Consider the following 21,799-nt stretch of genomic DNA (forward strand, 5'->3'; position numbering starts at 1 on the left):
CAGTTTTATTTCTTCTTTTCCAATTTGGATGCCTTTTATTTCTTCTTCATGTCTGAGTCATGTGCCCTAGATGAAGAATTAAACCCAGGACCCTTCGGTCTGAGCCATGCTGGCTAGGGTGGCAGATTTTATTTTTTATAGTTGTGTATGCACACACACACACACACAGTTTAAGAATTTTTTAAACCCACAAAAAAGAAACATAAAAAGCATAATGAATTTCTGTATGTCTCTTAACCTTTACATACCAGCTATTAACACTGGCCACTTATTTCATTATTTCATTTGAACCATATAGAAATGCCCCTGTTGACAAAAACACACATACACACAAAATAGATTATGTAGATTGTTGAAATTGAATATACATATATACATACAACACATATTTCTTGTTGCTAAACCACCCAAAAGTAGGTATGCATCTTCCAAGGACAAAGACATTCTACTCACTACAAACTAGTGCTTCAACTGAGAAAATTCAATAGTAATTTAGTTTATCATCCACATACAATCCTTATTCAAATTCCCCTCTTTGTATCGTCATGGTTTTTTGGTGTTATTTTTTTTTTTTTTCTAATTGATTTTTTTAGAGAGGAGAGGAATAGATAGAAACATAGATGAGAAAAACATTGATTGGCTGCCTCCTGCATGCCCCCCACTGGGGACCAAGCTGGCAATTTGGGCATGTGCTCTGACCGGGAATTGAACTGTGACTTCCTGGTTCATTGGCTAACCCTCAACCATTGAGCCACACTGACCAGGCCATCAGGTTTTGTTGTTTTTTAAAATCTACAAAACTAGTTCATGAATCTGGGTGCTTTCTCTTTAAAGAATAAATTGATGTTGTTTACTATTGGCTTACTCTAGTTTTTTTCTTCTTTGTGGTTTAGCTTCTTACATCGGTGTTTGACAACAGCATCAAAACCTTTGGAGTATTTGAGAGTGACCCTTTTGACTGGGAGAAGACTGGAACTGATGGCTCCCTAACAACCACCACTACTTCTACCACCCCTCAGTTGCATACCCGCTTGACCCCTGCGGCAATCGGGTATGTCCTCAGCTGCTCATTTAGCAGTATTTCCTGGATGCATTATACTGGCAGAAATGTTTTCACTCAGACTCCTACAGATGACCAAATGCTAAGACATAGGTGAAAGCCTATGGGTTTTCTTGAATTAACATTGCTCTGTATATGCCTTTTTCAGGTGTACTGTTCATAGAAAGTGTTTATGGATCATACTGTGAAATGGGACCTTAGAGCTTGTGTGAGTTGATGTCAGGTTTACAGTGGGTTTTCTCATTTTAAAAATGAGGAGCATTTGTTACATTTACTTCTAAAGAATACATGGGATCCTGGACAGAATGAGCCAAAGTATATCTAATTATACTGTGCTTAGGTTTAGTGGGAACAAAATATGTAGCTTGTTCCTCTTACAAGAGTGATTAATTTTCAAAGTGTATTAGAAACAGGGTATGGTGTTTCTATCTTCTTGGTCTTTTGTGTTGTTTTCTCTGTGGGCATAAACAGTTGCTTTGGGGAAACAGGTTGTCTTCTTTTGTTTGATTCATTTTCTACCTGCTCTAGTTGCTTTAAACTGTTTGCTTAAAAAGTAAATTGTAAAAAATCCTCATACAATGTGAGTTAATTGGGACATTTTATTACTAATCTACTGCTTTGATTTTATACTAAAAGATTGGATACCTAAAGCTTATTTATCAGAAAAGCTTACATGGACTCATATAACTGTACATGTTATTCTTAGTTAGCTAGCTTAAGAATTCTTAAATGTGGGACCCTGACTAGCTACATCAGAATCACCACACATTTGCTTAAGATATCTATTTGAAGGACTTAGCCAAGAACCACTTAATCATATTTATCAGATGTTTTTCATGCTTATCTGAGTTTGGAACCCCCAGCCAGCCACCCCATTTTATAAATGAGTGAACTACCCAACTTTAGGTAAGTATAATATGTATGATTCAGAACATATAGCTTCTGGGGAAGAAAAAACAACAAAGAAGGGAGAGGTTGATTTTTGAAGGACAAAACATGTATTTATTTGGGTTCAATCAGGAGAGAGAAACTACATAGTAATTTGAACAAGGAAAGAATCATTACCTATAACAGAATTGGAGTAACATGGGATTAACTAGTAAGAAATAGAGAGAAGTGTAAAGAATACAGGAATAGCAAATATAAAGTGCAGCTCCTAGGCCTAGGGCCGAGATTAAGCATCCAAACAAAGCTCCCCAGTCCAGATCTCAAGCTGAGGTATATACTGAGCTTGTTGAAGAAGGTATGCCCATCCCTCGTCGGATGGGAGAGAGGTCACTCTGATGCCAACCTGGTTAGATTTGCTGGAAATCTGCCCTCTGGGGACCAAAGAAAGCTATTTACTGGGGGTATCTTACCAGACACATTCTACTACAAAACCCGTGGGTGGTGGGATTGCTCAGGAAAGCTGTTGTTTGCTGCTGTCTGTGTGAGACAGGCCCTGAAGAGGCCCCAGTGCTGCAGGATGCCCGCAGTGGGGAGAGCCACACGTGCTGGAGAAGCTTGCCGAGCTGTACACTGGAACCCGAAGCAGAGCACTCTCCTCCTGCAGTTTCCTTCCAGTGCCAGCTGGGGAAGGAAAATATCTACAGGGCTCAAATCCACTTTCATAAAACAGGAATAAAGGATGGATATGTAGCTAAAAGGCAATAAATCAATAATTCCAGAGGAACAAAAGGAGAGAAAAATTTAATTACATCATCTAATTATAAGAATTGGAGACCTATGAAATCAGATGACACAAGTATTTCCCCTAACCACAAAAAACATAAATCCACTCAAATGTTTGGACTTTGCTATACTGACAGAAGATGGCACTAATTAAACTATGAATCTTGTAAAATACTCCAATAACACAAAAATGAACAACAAAAAGATTTTAAAGTTCCATAAAGTATTATAGTAAGAAATTTGAAAATTTAATAACATACTAACTAAGGACATTTCCTCTCAGAAAAACAACCATGTGATGATGGAAAAAAGAAAAAAGTACCCTGGTGGATAGAGCATCAGCCTGTGGACTGACAAGTCCCGGGTTCGATTTCTGTCAAGGGCACATGCCTGGGTTGCAGGCTTGATCCCCAGTAGGAGGTGTGCAGGAGGCAGCTGATCAATGATTCTCTCTCATTGATGCTTCTATCTCTCCCTTCCTCTCTGAAATCAATAAAAATATTTTAAAAAAGAAAGAAAAAAGTAATTATTGGGGGTGGGATAGGAGGGATAACCATAAAGAAAGTTATTAAAAGAAAGAAAGAAAACTTAAGACAAAAGCCAAAATGGAATTAAACATGCTCATTTGTTTGAAGATATGGATAACCATCTCAAACTAAGAAGAGAAATAGATACCCCCACCTCTACGCAGGTTTAGGTAGAAAAGGTGAAAAGGATTAAGTGTATAAAATGCCAGTTATAAAAAAAAATAGTCGCAGGGATATAAAGCAAAGCATAGGGAATCCAATATAATAAAAGTCTAACATGCTAAGAGTCCAACTGTTCAACTATTCAACCAATTGCTATGATATGCACTGACCACCAGGGGGCAGATGTTCCAACCGGTAGGTGGTTTGCTGCTGGTGCCTGGGCGAGATGGCTGGACACGCCCTCGAGCCCTACCGTGTTCCACCCCGAGCCCATCCTGCACAGGTGGGTCCCTCAGTGTAGCCCGCACCCTCTTGCAATTCAGGACCCCTCGGGGGATGTCAGAGAGCCGGTTTCAGCCCAATCCCTACAGGCCAGGCCTCTAGTAAGTCTGTTATCATAACACTAGTTATGGTGTCAGATGGATACTAGAATTATTGGGGTGATCACTTTTTAAGGAATATAAATATCTAATCACTATGTTGTATACTTGAAACTAAAAAATTTTTTATGTCAACTGTAATGGAAAAATTGATTAAAAAAAATATTTTAAAAAAAGAAATAGACCCCAAAAGGGGTGGGTTCAGGGAGAGAAAAAGGAAAAGGAAAACAGAGAAAAAGAAATGAAACTTGAAAGAAAAGAAAAAAGATATTTCAAAATTTAGTAAATTATAAAATGTACAATGAAGAATAGACTCAAATGAATATTTGATAAAGGATATTGAGTAAAATTGGGGGGAAAGAAAAAAAAATCATTTAAAAGAGATAGGGTAAATGTAGTGCAAATGGGAGGCAGACAGTGAAGGACTAGCTTTCCTTTCGTTAGTTGATTGGGTAGTTAACTTGGTCTCGTTTTACTGGTGAGGAATGGTATAAATACCTAGCATGGTATTTATAAGTTGAAGTGCCTTTGAAAAGGCAGACTGATGCCCTAACTGGTTTGGCTCAGTGGATAGAGGGTCAGCCTGTGGACTGAAAGATCCCAGGTTCGATTCTGGTCAAGGGCATGTACCTTGGTTGTGAGCACATCCCCAGTAGAGAGTGTGTAGTAGGCAGCTGATGGATGTTTCTCTCTCATCGATGTTTCTAACTATCCTTCTCCCTTCCTCTCTGTAAAAAAATCAATAAAATACTTTTTTTTTTAAAGGCAGACTGATAACTTGTATAATACATATGAGCCCACAGCTTAAAGACTGCACAGAATTTAAACTAGCTGAATTGGAAAAAAATAAGTATTAGATCTACAAGATTACCATTTACTATCTGACCCTTTAAGAAAAAGTTTGCTGCCCTGGCTGGTGTTCTTAGTGGTTAGAGCATCGGCCTGCACACTGAAGGGCCTTGGGTTTGATACCCAGTCAAGGGCATGTACCTACCTAGGATGCAGGTTCGATCCCAGGGCATGTGTGAGAGGCAGCCAATTAATATGTCTCTCTCACATCGACGTTTCTCTCCCCACACTCCCACTCTCTAAAAAAAAAAAAAAAGTTTGCTGAATTCTCTGTTCGCAATTGTTATGGAGGCATAATAATTAGAAAGTCCTAGAGAATCATTGTTAAAGAGAAAAAAATGATTATGTATGTCCCACAACTCTGAATTTATTACTAGAAGAAGAAAGTTCCGGAAAAGGTAGGAGGATGTTTTAGATCAGAAGTCAGCAATCTTAACTGTAAAGGGCCAGATAAAAATGTGTGGACTGCTATCTGTCTCCATTATCGCTGCTGTTGTAGTGCTAAAGCAGCCATAGACAACATGAAAACAAATGAGTGAATGTGTGCCAAAATACTGTATTAACAAAAAATAGGTGAGCAGGCCAGATCTGGCTCAGAAGCCTTAGTTTGCCAGCCCCTGACTTAAATTATGGGGAAGGGAATATGAAAAGGATGTCTATTCTTACTACTTTTCCAGTTCTCCCACACACCTCACTTTTTCCCCTAATCTGCTTCTGTAATTTATATCTAGCCTGCAAACACAGACCACATGCTAAAAATATTTTCACACATACTTTCTTACTCATTCTTATTCCTTAACACGATACTCGCACGAATATTTTATCACACATTCTTATTCTTTAACATAATACTCTCATATGTACTTTCTCATTCTTATTCCTTAACATAATTTCTCTGGAAAGGAATTCTTTCCTTTGTACCTCAAAATCCAGGTTTTGATCAGAATGTTAGGAGAAGAAAATAATGTAAGGAGTAAAAGTGGGAGAATAAGTACAGAGAGGAACCAGAGCTGTGTGGAGAGTGTGGAAGAGCTCCTGGAAGTGTGTGGTATTGAAGTCTTAAGAGATACGAGGGAAATTAATATAGAGTGAAAATAGCAGCAGATTGCCGAAACCGGTTTGGCTCAGTGGTAGAGCGTCGGTCTGCGGACTGAAAGATCCCAGGTTCGATTCTGGTCAAGGGCATGTACATTGGTTGCGGGCACATCCCCAGCTGCAAGAGGCAGCTGGTCGATGTTTCTCTCTCATCGATGTTTCTAGCTTTCTATCTCTCTCCCTTCCTCTCTGAAAAAAAATCGATAAAATATATATATCAATATTTTTAAAATAGCAGCAGATTATAGGTGGAGGAGCGGAAGAAGAAAATGCCAAGGAATTGGTAGTTGGAAAGAGGCAGAGTAGTAGGCATGTGGAAAAAAGACTTTGGAAGAACACTCAGTGATTAACACAGGGCTGGGGGGTGGGGTGATGTGGGGCTAGTAGATTGAACTTCCTGAACTCAAATATTTTTCCTTTTGCAAGTCCCTTTCCTCAGGATAGGGGGAATTCTTTCAATAAATATTTGGTATGCCATGTAATATATGTTAATGTCTACTGTAAGTCCTTATATAAATAAATTATATTGAACTTACACCTGAAAAATTTATTTCTTAACTTCTTTTAAATTAAATTTTTCCCCATCACCATTTATTCCCTCTATGCCCTGTTCTACCTCTACTCATCCCCCTCCTGAACTTTACTTTTATAATAAATCTGTTCATTTGAACTATTGATACTTTAGGCCAAACTTACCTTTTCAAGATGTTCTTGGTGTCAGAACTACAGGTACTACTTTACAAGGCTATAAGTTTCTTTCCTGAGAGCCATGGCCAATGCTTTTCTATATTGCTTACCTCTAACCTATTGGCAAGTCCCTGAAAATGACTGATCTTTGTTCTCACAGCATGGCATTTATGACATCTGGGCCAGCGTGTAATGTTATCCTTAGAGTGGTGCACTAAGATGCCTCTTTTATCACTCATAATAATTACCGTATTTTTCGGACCATAAGATGCACTTTTTCCCCCCCAGAAGTGGGGGGGAAAAGTCCCTGCGTCTTATGGTCCAAATATAGCCTACACATATACTTTAAAAAAAAAGTTTTTTTACTTGCCCGGCTCTGTGTGGTCTCTGTGTGCTTGCCCGGCTCTAAAATGGTTCTAAATGCTGCTGTTTACTTTACAAGGTTGATTACATGTGTTTATGACTGTGATGTTGGGTTTTAATGCACATAAAATATTTTAGGACACTATTTGTTTCAGAATCTTTTTTCTTCATTTCCCTTCTCTAAAAACTGGTGCGTCTTATGGTCCGAAAAATACGGTATGTCAGTATAATCCACTGAAGGCTGGTTTTCTACTTTTAAACCTTCCAGATCTAGGAAAAGGTTTCATTCTGTACTAAATATTGTGTTCAGTCAGCAGTATTTTTAAAAATTGAGTATAGTGTAGAGTCATTGAAAGTTAGAGCTGGCAGGGGCCTAATCACTAGTGATAACAGAACTAGAAGCGCCTTTCATGGGCCAGAAGTCTAAGAGATGACCAACCATATAAACAGACATGAAGTTACTTTGAAAGCAATATATTGTATAAACAAAGTGCCAATTTATATTTTCTGTATCATTCCTGGTCAGTTCATGCAGCTGTATAAAACTGTGTAATTGCAAATTTTCTATTCCCCCTAGAGGGCAAGAATTTCCTTTTTCTTCTTTTCGTCTCCTAAGGCCTTGCATGGAATAGGTATTTAGTAAAAGTCTGTAAATGAAAAAAAAATGCACATTTTACACTATTCAAAGCATAACTTATGATTTGATACCTGCTTATATTATTATTATTATTATTATTAACATTTTCCTGTTTATAGTTTTTGTTGTTCTCTGAGAAAAAATGGGTAAAAAAACAAAAATTTGTAAAAGACTTCTTGGAACATAGACCAAATGTTTCTAACTTTTAAAGTAATTATTAAGTTAGTGAGTTATTATATTAGAATTTTTATTTTTAAATCAGGTTGAAAATTCTGTTGATCAAAATGTACAAGTTTTATTTTGTAGAATTGTCACAGCCTATTTCCAAGGTTTTGAGTTTTGTTTTGCTTTACTCTTGTAATGATATATAGACTTCATCATTTAACTCCAGAAACAAAATGGAAAATAGTCTCGTAATTTTTGATTCTGGTGTTTTTAAATTCTACCTTTTCTTCACCCCTCATTTTTAGAATTGCTAATGCCACTCCCATCCCAGGGGACTTGCTTAGAGAAAATACGGATGAGGTGTTTCCAGATGAACATCTCAGTGATGGGGAGAATGGCATCCCTGTTGGTATGTCACCGGATAAATTGCCTGGATCTCTGGGACACACTCATCCCCAGGAGAAGGATGTCTGGGAAGAGATGGATGCCAACAGGAACAAGATAAAGTTTGGAATTTGTAAGGTGTGTATTTCTTGCATAGGAAGTAATATCTTTCTGTTTACTTATTTTCTCCTGTAGCGAAGTATAATGATTCTCAATTTTGAATGAGAAGTAGACAGTATTGCTAGTTATTTCTGTATTTGTAGTTGCAGTATTTTTTTAATTTTGCCCAAAATATTGAAGTATGGATACCAAATATTAATCTTCATCTTATATTTTGTGAAAAAGATAAAAATATTAAAAAAAAAAAAACACAACTAACTAGACCTTCAGAAAAAATAAGAGACATCTATTGAACAGAAGTTAATAGTCTTTATAAATAATGTGACAAGACCCTGGACTCCTTTGGTATGGACTGATAGAGCTATGAGTACCCATTCTGAAACTGTTAGATGGAGGTGGGGAAGGGAGAGTTGGAGGTGGGAAGCACCACACAACTGTTTATGAGTTGACAATGTGGATGTTGAACAAATGACATGATTTTTTTCTTCATTAGAATTGCAAGTAGGTCTACTTGTAAGTATGGGGAAAGATAGATTTCTAAATTGAATGATTAATTTTTAGTAATTTTCCACAAATTTCTCTCTGATCTTACTATTCCTCATCATTTCCATTTTCATAGAAGATTATATGAAGATAAATAGTATGTAGGGGCAAGGAATTAGAAATCAGTTTTTGGTACTTCCTATGTTTTAAGGGTTAGTTGCAAAAAAGGTTAAGTTCATAAGTGTGTAAAATAAGACTTAGGGCTCATACCTGTTAGCACGACGGATAGAAAGTTGGCTAGTCATGCTTTATGAATGAGGAATATATCTTGAAAAGAATTCTCTACAATCACTTCTGAGGAATTAACTATATAATTTAGAATAGTGTATATTTTCAGTCATGGGAGTCATTTGCAAAAATTTTCTCTGTGTACGTGTGATATGGTGCACTGCGGTCTGGCTATTAAATATGCATTATTTGGACTAATAGTAATCAGGAGTAAGTAGTGAAAGAATTGTCAGATCACTGTCAGATTTTTGGAATGTAGCTATGGCTGTCTTTATGGCACCAGGAGCAAACTGTTCTCATGGTAAAAACAACAACAAAACACACACACACACAAAAAACCCACATTTAGTTGCCAGCCCATATGGGTGTCTGTGTATATGAGAGGCATAAGTTTGGTAATTGGCATAAGTTTTTAGTTTCCTTTCACCAATTATCACTATTTAATCTTTATTAGTTCTCTTCTATTTTTAATTCCATACTTAAAAAAAAATAAGATATTAGTGATGTTGAACTTTCATACAAGGAATGTTTATATTAATTTTTAAAAGATGTTTACCATTTCCTTCCATTTTGGGAAGTCTTGGACTCATCTTTCTTCTTTTCTTCTTTTCCTTTTTTAAAAAATATATTTTATTGATTTTTTACAGAGAGGAGGAGAGAGGGATAGAGAGCTAGAAACATCAATGAGAGAGAAACATTGACCAGCTGCCTCTTGCACACCCCTTACCGGGGATGTGCCCACAACCAATGTACATGCCCTTGACCGGAATCGAACCTGGGACCTTTCAGTCTGCAGACCGACGCTCTACCACTGAGCCAAACCGGTTTTGGCTCTTATTTTCTTTTCTAAATCTGGACTCACCCTTCTCCCTGAAATATTTCCTTTGGAAGTTCCTTTAGTTGAGATTTTTTGGTAGAGACTCTCACTTTTTTCTTAGCAGTAAATGTATTTATTTTAGCCTTATTCTTTTTTCTTCTTTAATCCTCATGCGAGGATATTTTTTTCATTGATTTTTAGAGAATAAAAGGGAGGAAAGAGGGGATGAGAGAGAGACATCAGTGTAAGATATAGACAAGTTGCCTTCTGCACATGTGTGCCCTGACTAGAGCTGGGTGTCAAACCTACTCTTGACTGGGAATCACACCTGCTCTTGACTGGGAATCAAACCCTTGACCCTTTGATCGTAGGGCCACTGTTCTAACCATTCAGCAAAACCAGCCTAATTCTTTAATGATAGTTATGCTGGATTCAAAATGGGGTTCGTTCTTTCTTTCTTTCTTTCTTTCTTTCTTTCTTTCTTTCTTTCTTTCTTTCTTTCTTTTTTAATATATTTCATTGAATTTTCACAGAGAGAAAGGGAGAGAGACAGAGAGCCAGAAACATCGATGAGAGAGAAACATCAATAAGCTGCCTCCTGCACACCCCCACTGGAGATGTGCCCGCAACTAAGGTACATGGCCTTGACCGGAATTGAACCTGGGACTTTCAGTCCACAAGCTGACTCTCTGTCCACTGAGCCAAACCGGTTTTGGCGGTTTTTTTCTTTCTTATTGGATTTAAAGTTCTTCCTTTTTTTTCTTTTTTTGATTGATCAGTCTTTTTATAAAATTCATCTTCAAAAATTACTGGAGTGACAAAAGTTAACTGAGCTGGTAAAATATTATTTGATACATTTTTTAAAATATCCAATATCTGCCGAAACCAGTTTGACTCAGTGAATAGAATGTTGGCCTGCGGACTGAAAGGTCCTGGGTTCGATTCCGGTCAAGGGCATGTACTATGGTTGCGGGCGCATCCCCGGTGGAGGGGGTGCAGGAGGCAGCTGATTGATTTTTCTCTCTCATCGATGTTTCTGACTGTCTATCTCTCTCTCTTCCTCTCTGCAAAAAATCAATAAAATATATTTATAAAAAACAAATGAATAAAAAATATCCAATATCTCCTAAACCAGATAACCTGTGTTAATAGCCTGGGTACATCCTTCTATGCGGTTATTTTTTCTGATACACACATATACAGCAAATACACATGCAGATATGTTTTTTAGCTGATTTGGCACAGTGGGTTTAAAGTTCTTGATCGACAATTATTTTTCCTCTTGCTTCATCTATTGGTATAAATGGTCTGCTGTCACTCTGATTTTGTTTGTATATGTTTGTGTATGTGAGTGTATGATCATTCCACCTGGCCTCCCATCCCAATACTTTTTAGCTTTACTTTTTTTCTTAGGTGTTCTGCTGTTTTAACTACAATGTATCTGCACATATATTTCTTTTTGTTTATCCTGCTTAGGATGTTTTATGTTTTCTGAATCTTTGATTCATAATTTTTTTTTTATCAGTTCTGGAAGATACACAGTCATTCTCTACCTAAATATTGTCACATTTTCATTCTTTCTGTTCTCTTTCTGGGATTCCAATTAAACATATATTATGCCTTTTTATTCTGTCATATCTTTTAGTATATTTTTTCATATTTTTCACACCTTGCTGTGCTTCATACCAGGTAATTTCTTTTTCTGTCTTCTAATCCTCTAATTAATAACTGTAGCCTTTTATGGCTAATATATTTAACTTGTTAATAGAATATTTAATATTAAATTTATCTGTTAATTCCAAATAATCCTTTGTTAATCTTTGTGATAATGGCCTTCATTTATTTAAACATTTTATGCCTAGCTATTCTCTATTCTTTATCTGAAACAGTTTGATGGCTGATGATTTGGGGAAGCTTACACTTAAAAAAATTCTGCTGACTCAGTCAAGGTGGCATTGCCTTCTCATGTGTGTGACTATCTTTTTTTTTTAATCCTCACCCAGGGATATGTATTTATTTTTTATTGATTTGAGAGAGAGAAAGAAAGAAACATGGGTGTGAGAGAGAAGCACCAATTGATTGACTCCCGTACGTGCCCAGACCAGGGATGGAACACACAACCTTTTGGTGTGTGGGGTGACACTCCAACCAAGTGAGCCACATGGCCAGAGCTTGTTTGACTATCTTTAATGTTTTACTCTTTAATTAATAATTGGTAGGAGTTCTGTAGACCCAAATTGGGAAGTGGAGAAACCTTCCTTCAGAGAAGATTATCTACTGCTTCTGCTGGTAGCCAAAGTGAACTCCTTGTTGGAGACCATTTGCACATCTTGAGGGTCTTTAATGAGAAAGACATCCCAGATTTCCCTCTTCCCTCCCACCACTAGTATAAATCTTAATTTCCCTCATAATTGCACTGCTGTAGGCATCTGTCCCTAAGTAGCCCCACCCTTCTGTGCTGCCCAATGCCAGCAGCCTCCTGCTCCACCCAGGTCCTTATTGTTCAAACACCAAGTTTCCTTATTCTTGTTTGTTTTTTATAGAGGTTACACAGCAGGCGTGGCTTCCTCTCTTACTGCTTGTGAAACCACCTGACTCAAAGAGAATGTCCTAAGTTTTAGTTTAGTGGATGGGGTCCTGGAAGTTTCTAGTTAGACATAATACAAAAAGCTAAGGTTATTAAACATTTTTAGATTGTTTATCTTTGTACCAAAAGTATAAAAACTAAAATAATATTGAAACTGAGAGTAAATTAAGGAAGCTCACTTAATAAAAGGGTTAAGAGAAAAATATGTCATGACCTAAATTAGGCAAAATATTTTAATCTTGTGAGAACATATCCCAAGCATTTGGTTATATTATGTTGAAAGACTTCAACAATTATTATCATGTATAGTAACTGGAATTTTTTTCATAATTTTCTTTTATATTTGATCTAGGCTGCTACTGAAGAGGAGAATAGCCATGGTCAAGCAAATGGTGTTCTGAATGCTCCAAGCCTTGGTTCACCAATTCGTGTCCGCTCAGAAATTACTCAGCCAGACAGAGATGTTCCATTGGTGCGAAAGTTACGTTCCATCCACAGCTTTGAGCTGGAAAAACGTCTAACACTAGAGCCAAAGCCAGATACTGACAAGTTTCTTGAGACCTGGTATAAAATAGTTTTTTCTCTTTTTTAAAAACTAAGATAATATAATCTTAAATTTTTATTTATTAATTTTTATTATGTAAAATCTTTCAAATAAATGTTTGCTTTTGTGTAGCACTGATTTGATTAAGCTCTTATCTATGTTTTTAATTACCATCTTGATTGTTGTTGTAAATTGCCTCCTAATGTTGTTACAATTCCTGTAACATAGCCTTTGGCTTTGGGAGCTGGACAGTGGGCGCTGGTAAGTTTATAATACTAGATATTAGTTAGTAATTAGTCAATAAATGAACATTTTTTAAAATATATTTTATTGATTTTTTTACAGAGAGTAAGGGAGAGAGATAGAGAGCCAGAAACGTCGATGAGAGAGAAACATTGACCAGCTGCCTCCTGCACACCCCCTGCCTGGGATGTGCCTGCAACCAATGTACATGCCCCCTGACCGGAATCGAACTAGGGACCTTTCAGTCCGCAGAACGACGTTCTACCACTGAGCCAAACCGGTTTCGGCTAAATGAACATTTTGAAGTGTCTTTGTTTGGAAGGTGATCTCTTATTGGAATGGAGAAGATGCAGTATAGAGTTGGAGAAGGCATTAAGGAGGAAGGAGGGAGAAAAGTCATTTATACACAAAGGACAGACAAGTCAGTTCATTTTAATGAAGGCCTTCTATGAGTAGTGCTGTAGGGAAAATAGACATGAATAAGTTTATCATTCTACCTAGAAAGAAGGAAAGACAGGACTTTAAAGAGCTCACAATCAACTTTGAGAGGACAGGTGAAACTTAGAAAGCCATACATTGATAATGACTGCAGTTATGAGGCCCATTGTCCTCAAATTTTGATAATAAAAGACAGAATGAAATGTTTATTTTATTTTATTTTACTTTTTAAATATATTTTATTGATTTTTTACAGAGAGGAGGAGAGTGGGATAGAGAGCTAGAAACGTCTATGAGAGAGAATTATCAACCAGCTGCCTCTTGCACACCCCCTACCTGGGGATGTGCCCGCAACCAATGTACATGCCCTTGACCAGAATCGAACCTGGGACCCTACAGTCCGCAGACTGACGCTCTACCACTGAGCCAAACCGGTTTTGGCGAGACAGAATGAAATGTTTAAAAGAATTTGGGATATATTTATGAATTAAGAAGGCTTCAATAATATTAATGCTCGCCGAGACCAGTTTGGCTCAGTGGATAGAGAGTCAGCCTGTGGACTGAAAGGTTCCAGGTTCAATTCCGGTCAAGGGCATGTACCTTGGTTGCGGGCACCCCAGTAGGGAGAGTGCAAGAGGCAGCTGATCGATGATTCTCTCTCATCAATGTTTCTAACTCTCCCTCTCTCTTCTTCTCTGTAAAAAATCAATAAAATATATTTTTAAAAATAATAACAATATTAATACTCAAGTGACTTCAATGATACTGACATTCTTCACGGTACATCCCTGGTGGCTATTATTGGCAGTGGAGTATAGTTAGAAGGACCATGTATTTGGCATGGTAGTAATTGTCCGGAGACAATTTAGCCACTCTGGCCTAGTCCAGTTTGGCTTCCATTTTAAACAGTTCTTCATGGATGCAATATATTCTTCCTATAATCATTCAACTCACAGCTATGTGATGTAAGCTTGTGTCTACATGTTGATATGATCAAAAGAATGGACTAGGGTTGGGGCAGTATTTAAACATTTTGAGTTGTGGCTAAGACTAGGGATAAATATAAAGGTGGATAAAAGCTTAGTTTGATAAAGAATTAGTCTTACAAAAAAATAGAAATCGGTATTGCATACAGGCATATAAGATCTAATCTCTTCCTGTATTCCCCACACAACCTTCCCTCTGTTCCATTTTCATGCCCCTGATTCTATTCCATTCACCAGTTTATTCTGTTCATCAGATTTTTTTTATTCATTTGATTTTTAGATTTAATTGTTGCTAGATATTTGTTGTCACTTTGTTGTTCATATTTTTTATCTTTACCTTTTTCTTCTTCTTCTTTTTTATATATATGTGTGTGTGTGTGTGTGTGTGTGTGTGTGTGTGTATATATATATATATATATATATATATATATATATATATAAAATTGATTTTTTACAGAGAGGAAGGGAGAGAGACAGAGAGCCAGAAACGTCGATGAGAGAGAAACATCAACCAGCTGCCTCTTGCACACCCCCTACCAGGGATATGCCCGCAACCAATGTACATTCCCTTGACCGGAATCAAACCCAGGACCTTTCAGTCCGCAGACTGACGCTCTACCACTGAGCCAAACCGGCTTCAGCTTCTTTCTCTTCTTAAAGAATACCTTTCAGCGTTTCATATTGATATAATACTGGTTTGGCTATGATGAACTCCTTTAGCTTTTTCTTATCTATGAAGGTCTTTATCTGACCTTCAATTCTAAGTGATAGCTTTACTGGGTAGAATAATCTTGGTTGTAGGTTCTTGCTATTCATCACTTTAAATATTTCTTGCCACTCCCTTCTGGCCTGCATTGTTTTCTGTTGAGAAACCAGCTGACAGTCATATGGGCACTCCCTTGTAGGTAACTAACTTTTTTTTCTTGCTACTTTTAAGATTCTCTCTTTGTCTTTTGCCCTTTGCATTTTAATTATGATGTGTCCTGGTGTGTTCCTCTTTGGATTCCTCTTGTTTGGGGTTCTCTGTGCTCCTGGACTTGTAAGTCTATTTCTTTCACCAGGTGGGGGAAGTTTTCTGTCATTATTTCTTCAAATAAGTTTTCAATACCTTGTTCTCTCTTTTCTTCTGGCACCCCCATAATTTGGATGTTGGTATGCTTGAAGTTGTCCCAGAGGACCCTTATACCATCTTCATATTTTTGGATTCTTTTTTATTTTTGCTCTTCTGCTTGGGTATTTTTTGCTTTCTCACATTTCAAATCATTGATTTGATTCTCAGAATCCTCTAGTCTACTGTTGAATCCCTGTATGTTATTCTTTATTTCAGTCAGTGTATACTTAATTTCTGACTAGTCCTCTTCCAATTTTTTGGCATTCTCACTAATATCCTAAAAAGTCTCACTAAGTTTCTCTGAAGTTTCTAGAAGATTCTTTTTTCCCCCCTTAATATATTTTATTAATTTTACACAGAGAGGAATTGAGAGGGACAGAGAGTCAGAAACGTCAATGAAAGAGAAACATCGACCAGCTGCCTCCTGCACGCCCCCCACTGGGGACGTGCCCGCAACCAAGGTACATGCCCTTGACCGGAATCGAACTCGGGACACCTCAGTCCGCAGGCCGACACTCTATCCACTGAGCCAAACCGGTCCCGGCTCTAGAAGATTCTTGAGTAAACTTATAACTGTGGTTTTGAACTCTATATCCAGTAGTTTTCTTTCTTCCACTTCTTTCATTGTGACATGTTTCTTTGTCTCCGCATTTTGGCTGCTTCCCTGTGTTTGCTTCTATGTATTGGGTAGCTTCTAAGTCTTAATTGAGTTGATAGAGTGACTTTGTGTACTAGTAGTAGGTATCTTATAGGATCCAGTGGCTCAGCTTCCCCAATCACCTGAGGTGGACACTCTTAGTGAACCCCTTAGTTGGCTGTGTGCAGAGTTGTGTTGTAGTTGAGCCTTGATTGCTATTGGTGTCACTAGGAAGAATTGACCTCCAAGCCAATTGGCTGTGGGGGCCATCTGTGATTACACTGGGAGAGCTGCTGTCCAGGAGACATCCTTATGGAGCAGGACTTGCTTCAGTGGGTCTTTGGTGCTCACTGGGTCTGCCCCTTGAGTGTGTCACTTATGGATGTGAAGAGTTGTAATCTATTCAATAGTATGGTTTCACACTGACCACTGGGTACACTAGCTCTTGGGTCTCCAGGGAGGTGCAAAGTCAGCCACTGCCTGGGGCCACCAAGCAGGAGCTACCGAGAGATCTGCAGATTCCTCCTCTTTGTATGGCGTTTGGAAGTGCCCAGATGAGGCCCAGCTGTGAAGTAAGGCACAGTTGTCCTGGTGTCAAGTCTTAGGCCTTTTATTGATAGTTTTGGGGCTCCCTGACCCAGCTGCAGCTTGTTTGACATTTTTTTTAGCCTGAGAAAGGACAGACCATTCATAATGCAAAAGCCACTGGGCACGGTATGGGTGGGGTTGTAAATTTCAGAGAATCACCAGAGCAGAGCAAACAGATTGGCTTCCAGTCAGCCCTGCTCTGGGGAAGTCCCAGCATGGGGACAATGACCTCCGTCTGTAACAAAGCTGCCCCCGACTTCCTGCCCCAATGTCAGACAGTCCAGTTCCTCCCCATATGTGTTTGAACTCCAGAGCCTTGCTGGGCATTGGAGCTCAGAGGAAGTGAGAGCTTGTAAATTCAGTTCACAGTGCCAGCCTTTTAAAGGAGCAGCAGGGTCTCCAGAAGCCTATTTGTCACTCAGCTCCAATCTGGTTTTTACAGCCTATAGTTCTTACTGCATATATGGACTTCTTTCCCTTGCTCTGGGACCCCGAGCTCCACCGGGCAACCTCTCAGATGTGATCTCCCTCCTGATTAAAAAAGTGGCCTACATGGATTCGAACCAGCCCATTGCAGGCCTCCACACTTCCTACCAGTCTCAGTGTGCTTTCTTTACTTCTCTAGTTGTAATACTTCCATTCAGCCAACTTTCCAGCGGTTCTGGATGAGAGTTGTTCTGTATTTTAGTTGTAATTTTGATATTGTGGGAGGCAGTGAGTACAGGTGTTTACCTATGCCGCATCTTGGTTCTCCTTAATATTTTTATTGATTTCAGAGAGGATGGAAGAGGAAGAAAGAGATAGAAATATCAAGGATGAAAGAGAACCATTGATTGGCTGCCTCCTGCATGCCCCCTACTGGGAATTGATCCCACAACCCAGGCATGTGCCCTTGACCAGACCCTTCAGTCTGCAGGCTGACATTCTATCCAGTAGAGCCAAACTGGCTAGGCAGAATAGAACTTTTTAAAAAGAGTACATGCTGAGGGAAAACAGAGTTGAGAATAGAAGTAATCCAAGAAAATGAACTCAAGCCCAGCTGGTGTGGCTCAGTGGTTGAGTATTGGGCCCATGAAGCAGGAGGTCACACTTCTATTCCTGATCAGGGCACAAGCCACAGCTGCAGGCTCCATTCCCAGTAGGGGGTGTGCTAGAAGCAGCTGATCGATGTTTGTCTCTCTCGCTCTCTCTCTTTTTTAAAATATATTTGATTTTTTTACAGAGAGGAAAGAAGAGGAATAGAGAGCTAGAAATATCCATGAGAGAGAAACATCAATCAGCTGCCTCCTGTACACCCCCTACTGGGGATGTGCCCAAAACCAAGGTACATGCCCTTGACCGGAATTGAACCTGGGACCCTTCAATCTACAGGCCGACACTCTTATTTACTGAGCCAAACCAGTTAGGGCTTGATGTTTTTCTCTTATTGATGTTTCTATCTTCCTCCCACTCCTTCTTTGTAAAATGAATAAAAATACATTAAGAAAATAAAATGAACTCAATCCAGAACCTAGAATGAATAAGGAATTGAAGTACCTAATTATAAACTTAAGGAAAAAATGTATTGCTTAAATTACTTCCCTACAGATGAGATCAGTTCTCAGAAGGCAGTGTAGCCAAACACCACCAGTCACACTATGTTGTCTGCCCCTCAGATTTGTATGTACAGTGTCAACTGCCTCTTGATCCAACAAAACTGAAAATATACCCTGAAGCTTCCCCCATCTAAGCACCATTATTGGAGTTGTGTGTGCGTAGTGGGCTAGGTGTGGGTGAGCAGGTACAGTACATGCTCTTCTTCAAAGCCTTGCCTTTGGAGGATATAATTGAATGAGTACATATTTGCATACATTGCTAGAGACAAACAAATGCAGAAAGTATTTTCCTTATGTATACTAGCTTCTTTGCTCCCTTTTTCTAAAAATAGTTTATTGACATATGTAATACTTTCAAATTAAAGATTAAAAAATAATAATAAAATAGCCAAAACTGGTTTGGCTCAGTGGATAGAGCGTTGGTCTGGGGACTGAAAGGTCCCGGGTTCAATTCCGGTCAAGAGCATGTACGTTGGTTGTGGGCACATCCCCAGTAGGGGGTGTGCAAGAGGCAGCTGATCGATGATTCTCTCTCATTGATGTTTCTAACTCTCTATCTCTCTCTTTCTCTAGAAAATCAATAAAATATATTTTAATAATAATAATAATATAATAATAATAATAATAATAAAATAGTTTATCGGTTTGTTTGTTTTTAGAGGGAGAGGGGAAGGGAAAGGGAGACAGAGAAACATCCATGTGACAGTGCAGCATCAATTGGCTGCCTCCTGCATGCCCCCTATTGGGGATGGAGCCCTCAACCTAGGCACGTGCCCTGACCAGAACTGGAACAGGCAACCTCCTGGTACATGGGATGATGCCCAACCAACTGAGCCACACCGGCCAGACCTCTTTATTTCTTTTTGTAGGGCTTCTGGTGAGGTAAAAGCCCTTCGGGTAAATTGTTCTCGGTCCCTCAGAGGAGAGAGCAGAGAGCAGAGGGCAGTGTGATTGAATTGGCCAGGCAAAGATGAAGTGGATCATACAAGTCAACCAGTTAGGCTTCTCTGAGGCAGGAGAGAAATCTCCCATCACTCCATCTTCCCAAACAAGATCCTGAAAAGTAGAGAAGAGCATGATCAATCTGTGAAACTTTCCTTATGCTTTATCTGTGTTATTTTATTTATTTATTTTTATTTTTTTATTAAATTATTATCTTTATACATATACCAATGCCCCCCCCATACTATCTGTGTTATTTTAATCTCTGTGTGAATATTAATTCTGTATAGAGCTTATAGGTTATGCAATAAGTATTACCCTTGGACAATTAACTTCTCTCTGTTTTCTTAAGCCTGGAGAAAATGCAGAAAGATTCCATTGCAGGAAAGGAACCTGTTCTTCCTGCCCTGCCTCATAAGCCTTGTGTTCCTGCTGGGACCCGTACTGACCACATCTGGAACTATGATGAAGAATATCTTCCAGATGCTTCTAAGCCTGCCTCTGCCCATACTCCTGAGCAGGCGGATGGTGGCGGCAGCAATGGATTTATAGCTGTTAACTTGAGCTCTTGCAAGCAGGAGGTTGATTCCAAAGAATGGGTGATTGTGGACAAGGAGCAGGACCTTCGGGATTTTAGGACAAATGAGGCTTTAGGCCATAAAACAGCAGGGAGCCCTTCTGATGAGGAGCCTGAGGTACTTCAAGTTCTAGAAGAATCGCCTCAAGATGGAAACCTCCGATTGGGTCCTTGGGAAGAAAATATTCGTTTAAAGAAGGAAACCTCAGGTGTGATCTTAGCACTTTCTGGGGAATGCTATGCCACTGCTGCTTCAGAGCAATATACAGATAGGCTAGAACTCCAGGCTGGAGCTGGTGGTCAGTTTACTGCAGCAACACCCACAAGTCCAATGGAGGCACAAGCGGAAGGACCCCTTACAGCGGTAAGAGATTTGTTCCTGTCATTTATCTGTTATCCATTCAAGGTATTATTAAGAAAGGACTGTCCTGGCCAGTGTAGTTCAATTGGTTGAGCATCATCCTGTGCACTGCAAGGTCACTGGTTCAATTCCCGGTCAGGGCACAGGCCTGTGTTGAGGAATTGATCCCCTGTTGAGGTGCGGCTGGTTGATTTTTCTCTCTCACGTCAATTTCTCTGTCTTTTTCTTCCTCTACCTTTCTCTGTCTCTAAAAATCAGTAAATTTTTGTATAAGTAAATTTAGTCCTTTCATATGTATAAGTAAATATATATTTTTTTTGTCCTTTCATATGTATAAGTAAATTTTAGTCCTTTCTGGACTAACAGTTGATCAACTCAGGCCCTTCACCAGACTCCTAAGTATGCAAATGTGTATAAGGAATGATGCTTGGACTAGTTAGTCTTCCAGTATGAAATTTCTCAAAAAGTGAGGTTTCCTGTCAAGATACCAACTCAATATACAATATGTCATTATACCATAACTTCAGAATAACATTTATACTTAGACTATAAGAACTATTTATTTATGTGTGTATACATAATGATTTTTTAAAAATTGCAATTCTAGATATTTTTTAATATCTATATTAGAAACATGGTGAGGAAGCACCTGGCTGGTGTGACTCAGTGGTTGAACATCAACCTATGAATCAGGAGGTCACTGTTCGATTCCTAGTCATGGCACATGCCCAGGTAGGGAGAGTGCAGGAGGCAACTGATCAATGATTATTTCTTATTATGGATTTTTCTACCTCTCCCTCTCACTTCCTCTCTGAAATCAATAAAAAAAATATAAAAGAAAAGAAAATATGGTGAGGAAGGAATACTTTTAACCATTCATGATTTGTACCAGCACTTTATTTTTATTTATTTATTTGATTTTATTAAAGAATTATAAATTTATTAGGTCATATGGAAACCCAGATGGACTGAGCCCCAAAATGGCACCAGGCCATGGTTTGTACTTTATACTGTTGCCAAATTTAATTCTTTTTTTCCCTCTCTCTTTTGTGATTGTGGACAAGGAGCAATTTCTCCACCTAGACATTTCTCTTATTTTATATTCTTCTTAAGCAATAGTTTTATAGCTTTGATGTCCACTGTTTAAAATACAGAGGCCCAAGCTCATTTTCAGAACTTCTGCTTCAGAAGGTCTGGGATAGAGTGGCATCTGTATTTTAACAAGAAGCTAAAGGTAATTGTGATAAGTCCTCTGCAAAGGAATGTTTTGAGGAAACTGCTGTTTACTCTCATTTTGGGCATTCATCAGGAGACCCTGTTACACTGCTGTTTTCAGTAAGTAGTGCTGTCCCCACAGCTGTGTGAGTGGCAGGAGTTCCAGAAAAGCCAGAGATGGAGGCAGTAAGAAACTGTGTACACAAACCGTAGACACAAGCAGGTACATCAGTCCTTACATGTTAGGAATACCAGGTTTTCTTAAATTCCATCATCATCTAGTGGCC

The 21,799-nt window shown here is 38.7% G+C and overlaps 1 protein-coding gene across 7 annotated transcripts in view; it reads left to right on the plus strand.

Annotated features, from left to right (window-relative positions):
• The window catches only part of TTBK2 (tau tubulin kinase 2), a 133,631-nt gene that overhangs the window by 102,961 nt on the left and 8,871 nt on the right, over window positions 1-21,799 (plus strand). For all 7 annotated transcript variants that reach the window (XM_036444631.2, XM_045583433.1, XM_036444641.2 and 4 more), the window contains 4 exons: window positions 894-1,051; window positions 7,902-8,118; window positions 12,628-12,839; window positions 19,712-20,300. In XM_036444631.2, coding sequence (XP_036300524.1) covers window positions 894-1,051; window positions 7,902-8,118; window positions 12,628-12,839; window positions 19,712-20,300 — 1,176 coding nt within the window. The remainder of the gene's footprint in view (window positions 1-893; window positions 1,052-7,901; window positions 8,119-12,627; window positions 12,840-19,711; window positions 20,301-21,799) is intronic.

Source organism: Pipistrellus kuhlii, unplaced genomic scaffold (assembly GCF_014108245.1).
Source record: "Pipistrellus kuhlii isolate mPipKuh1 unplaced genomic scaffold, mPipKuh1.p scaffold_m20_p_1, whole genome shotgun sequence".
NCBI classification, from domain to species: Eukaryota; Metazoa; Chordata; class Mammalia; order Chiroptera; family Vespertilionidae; genus Pipistrellus; species Pipistrellus kuhlii.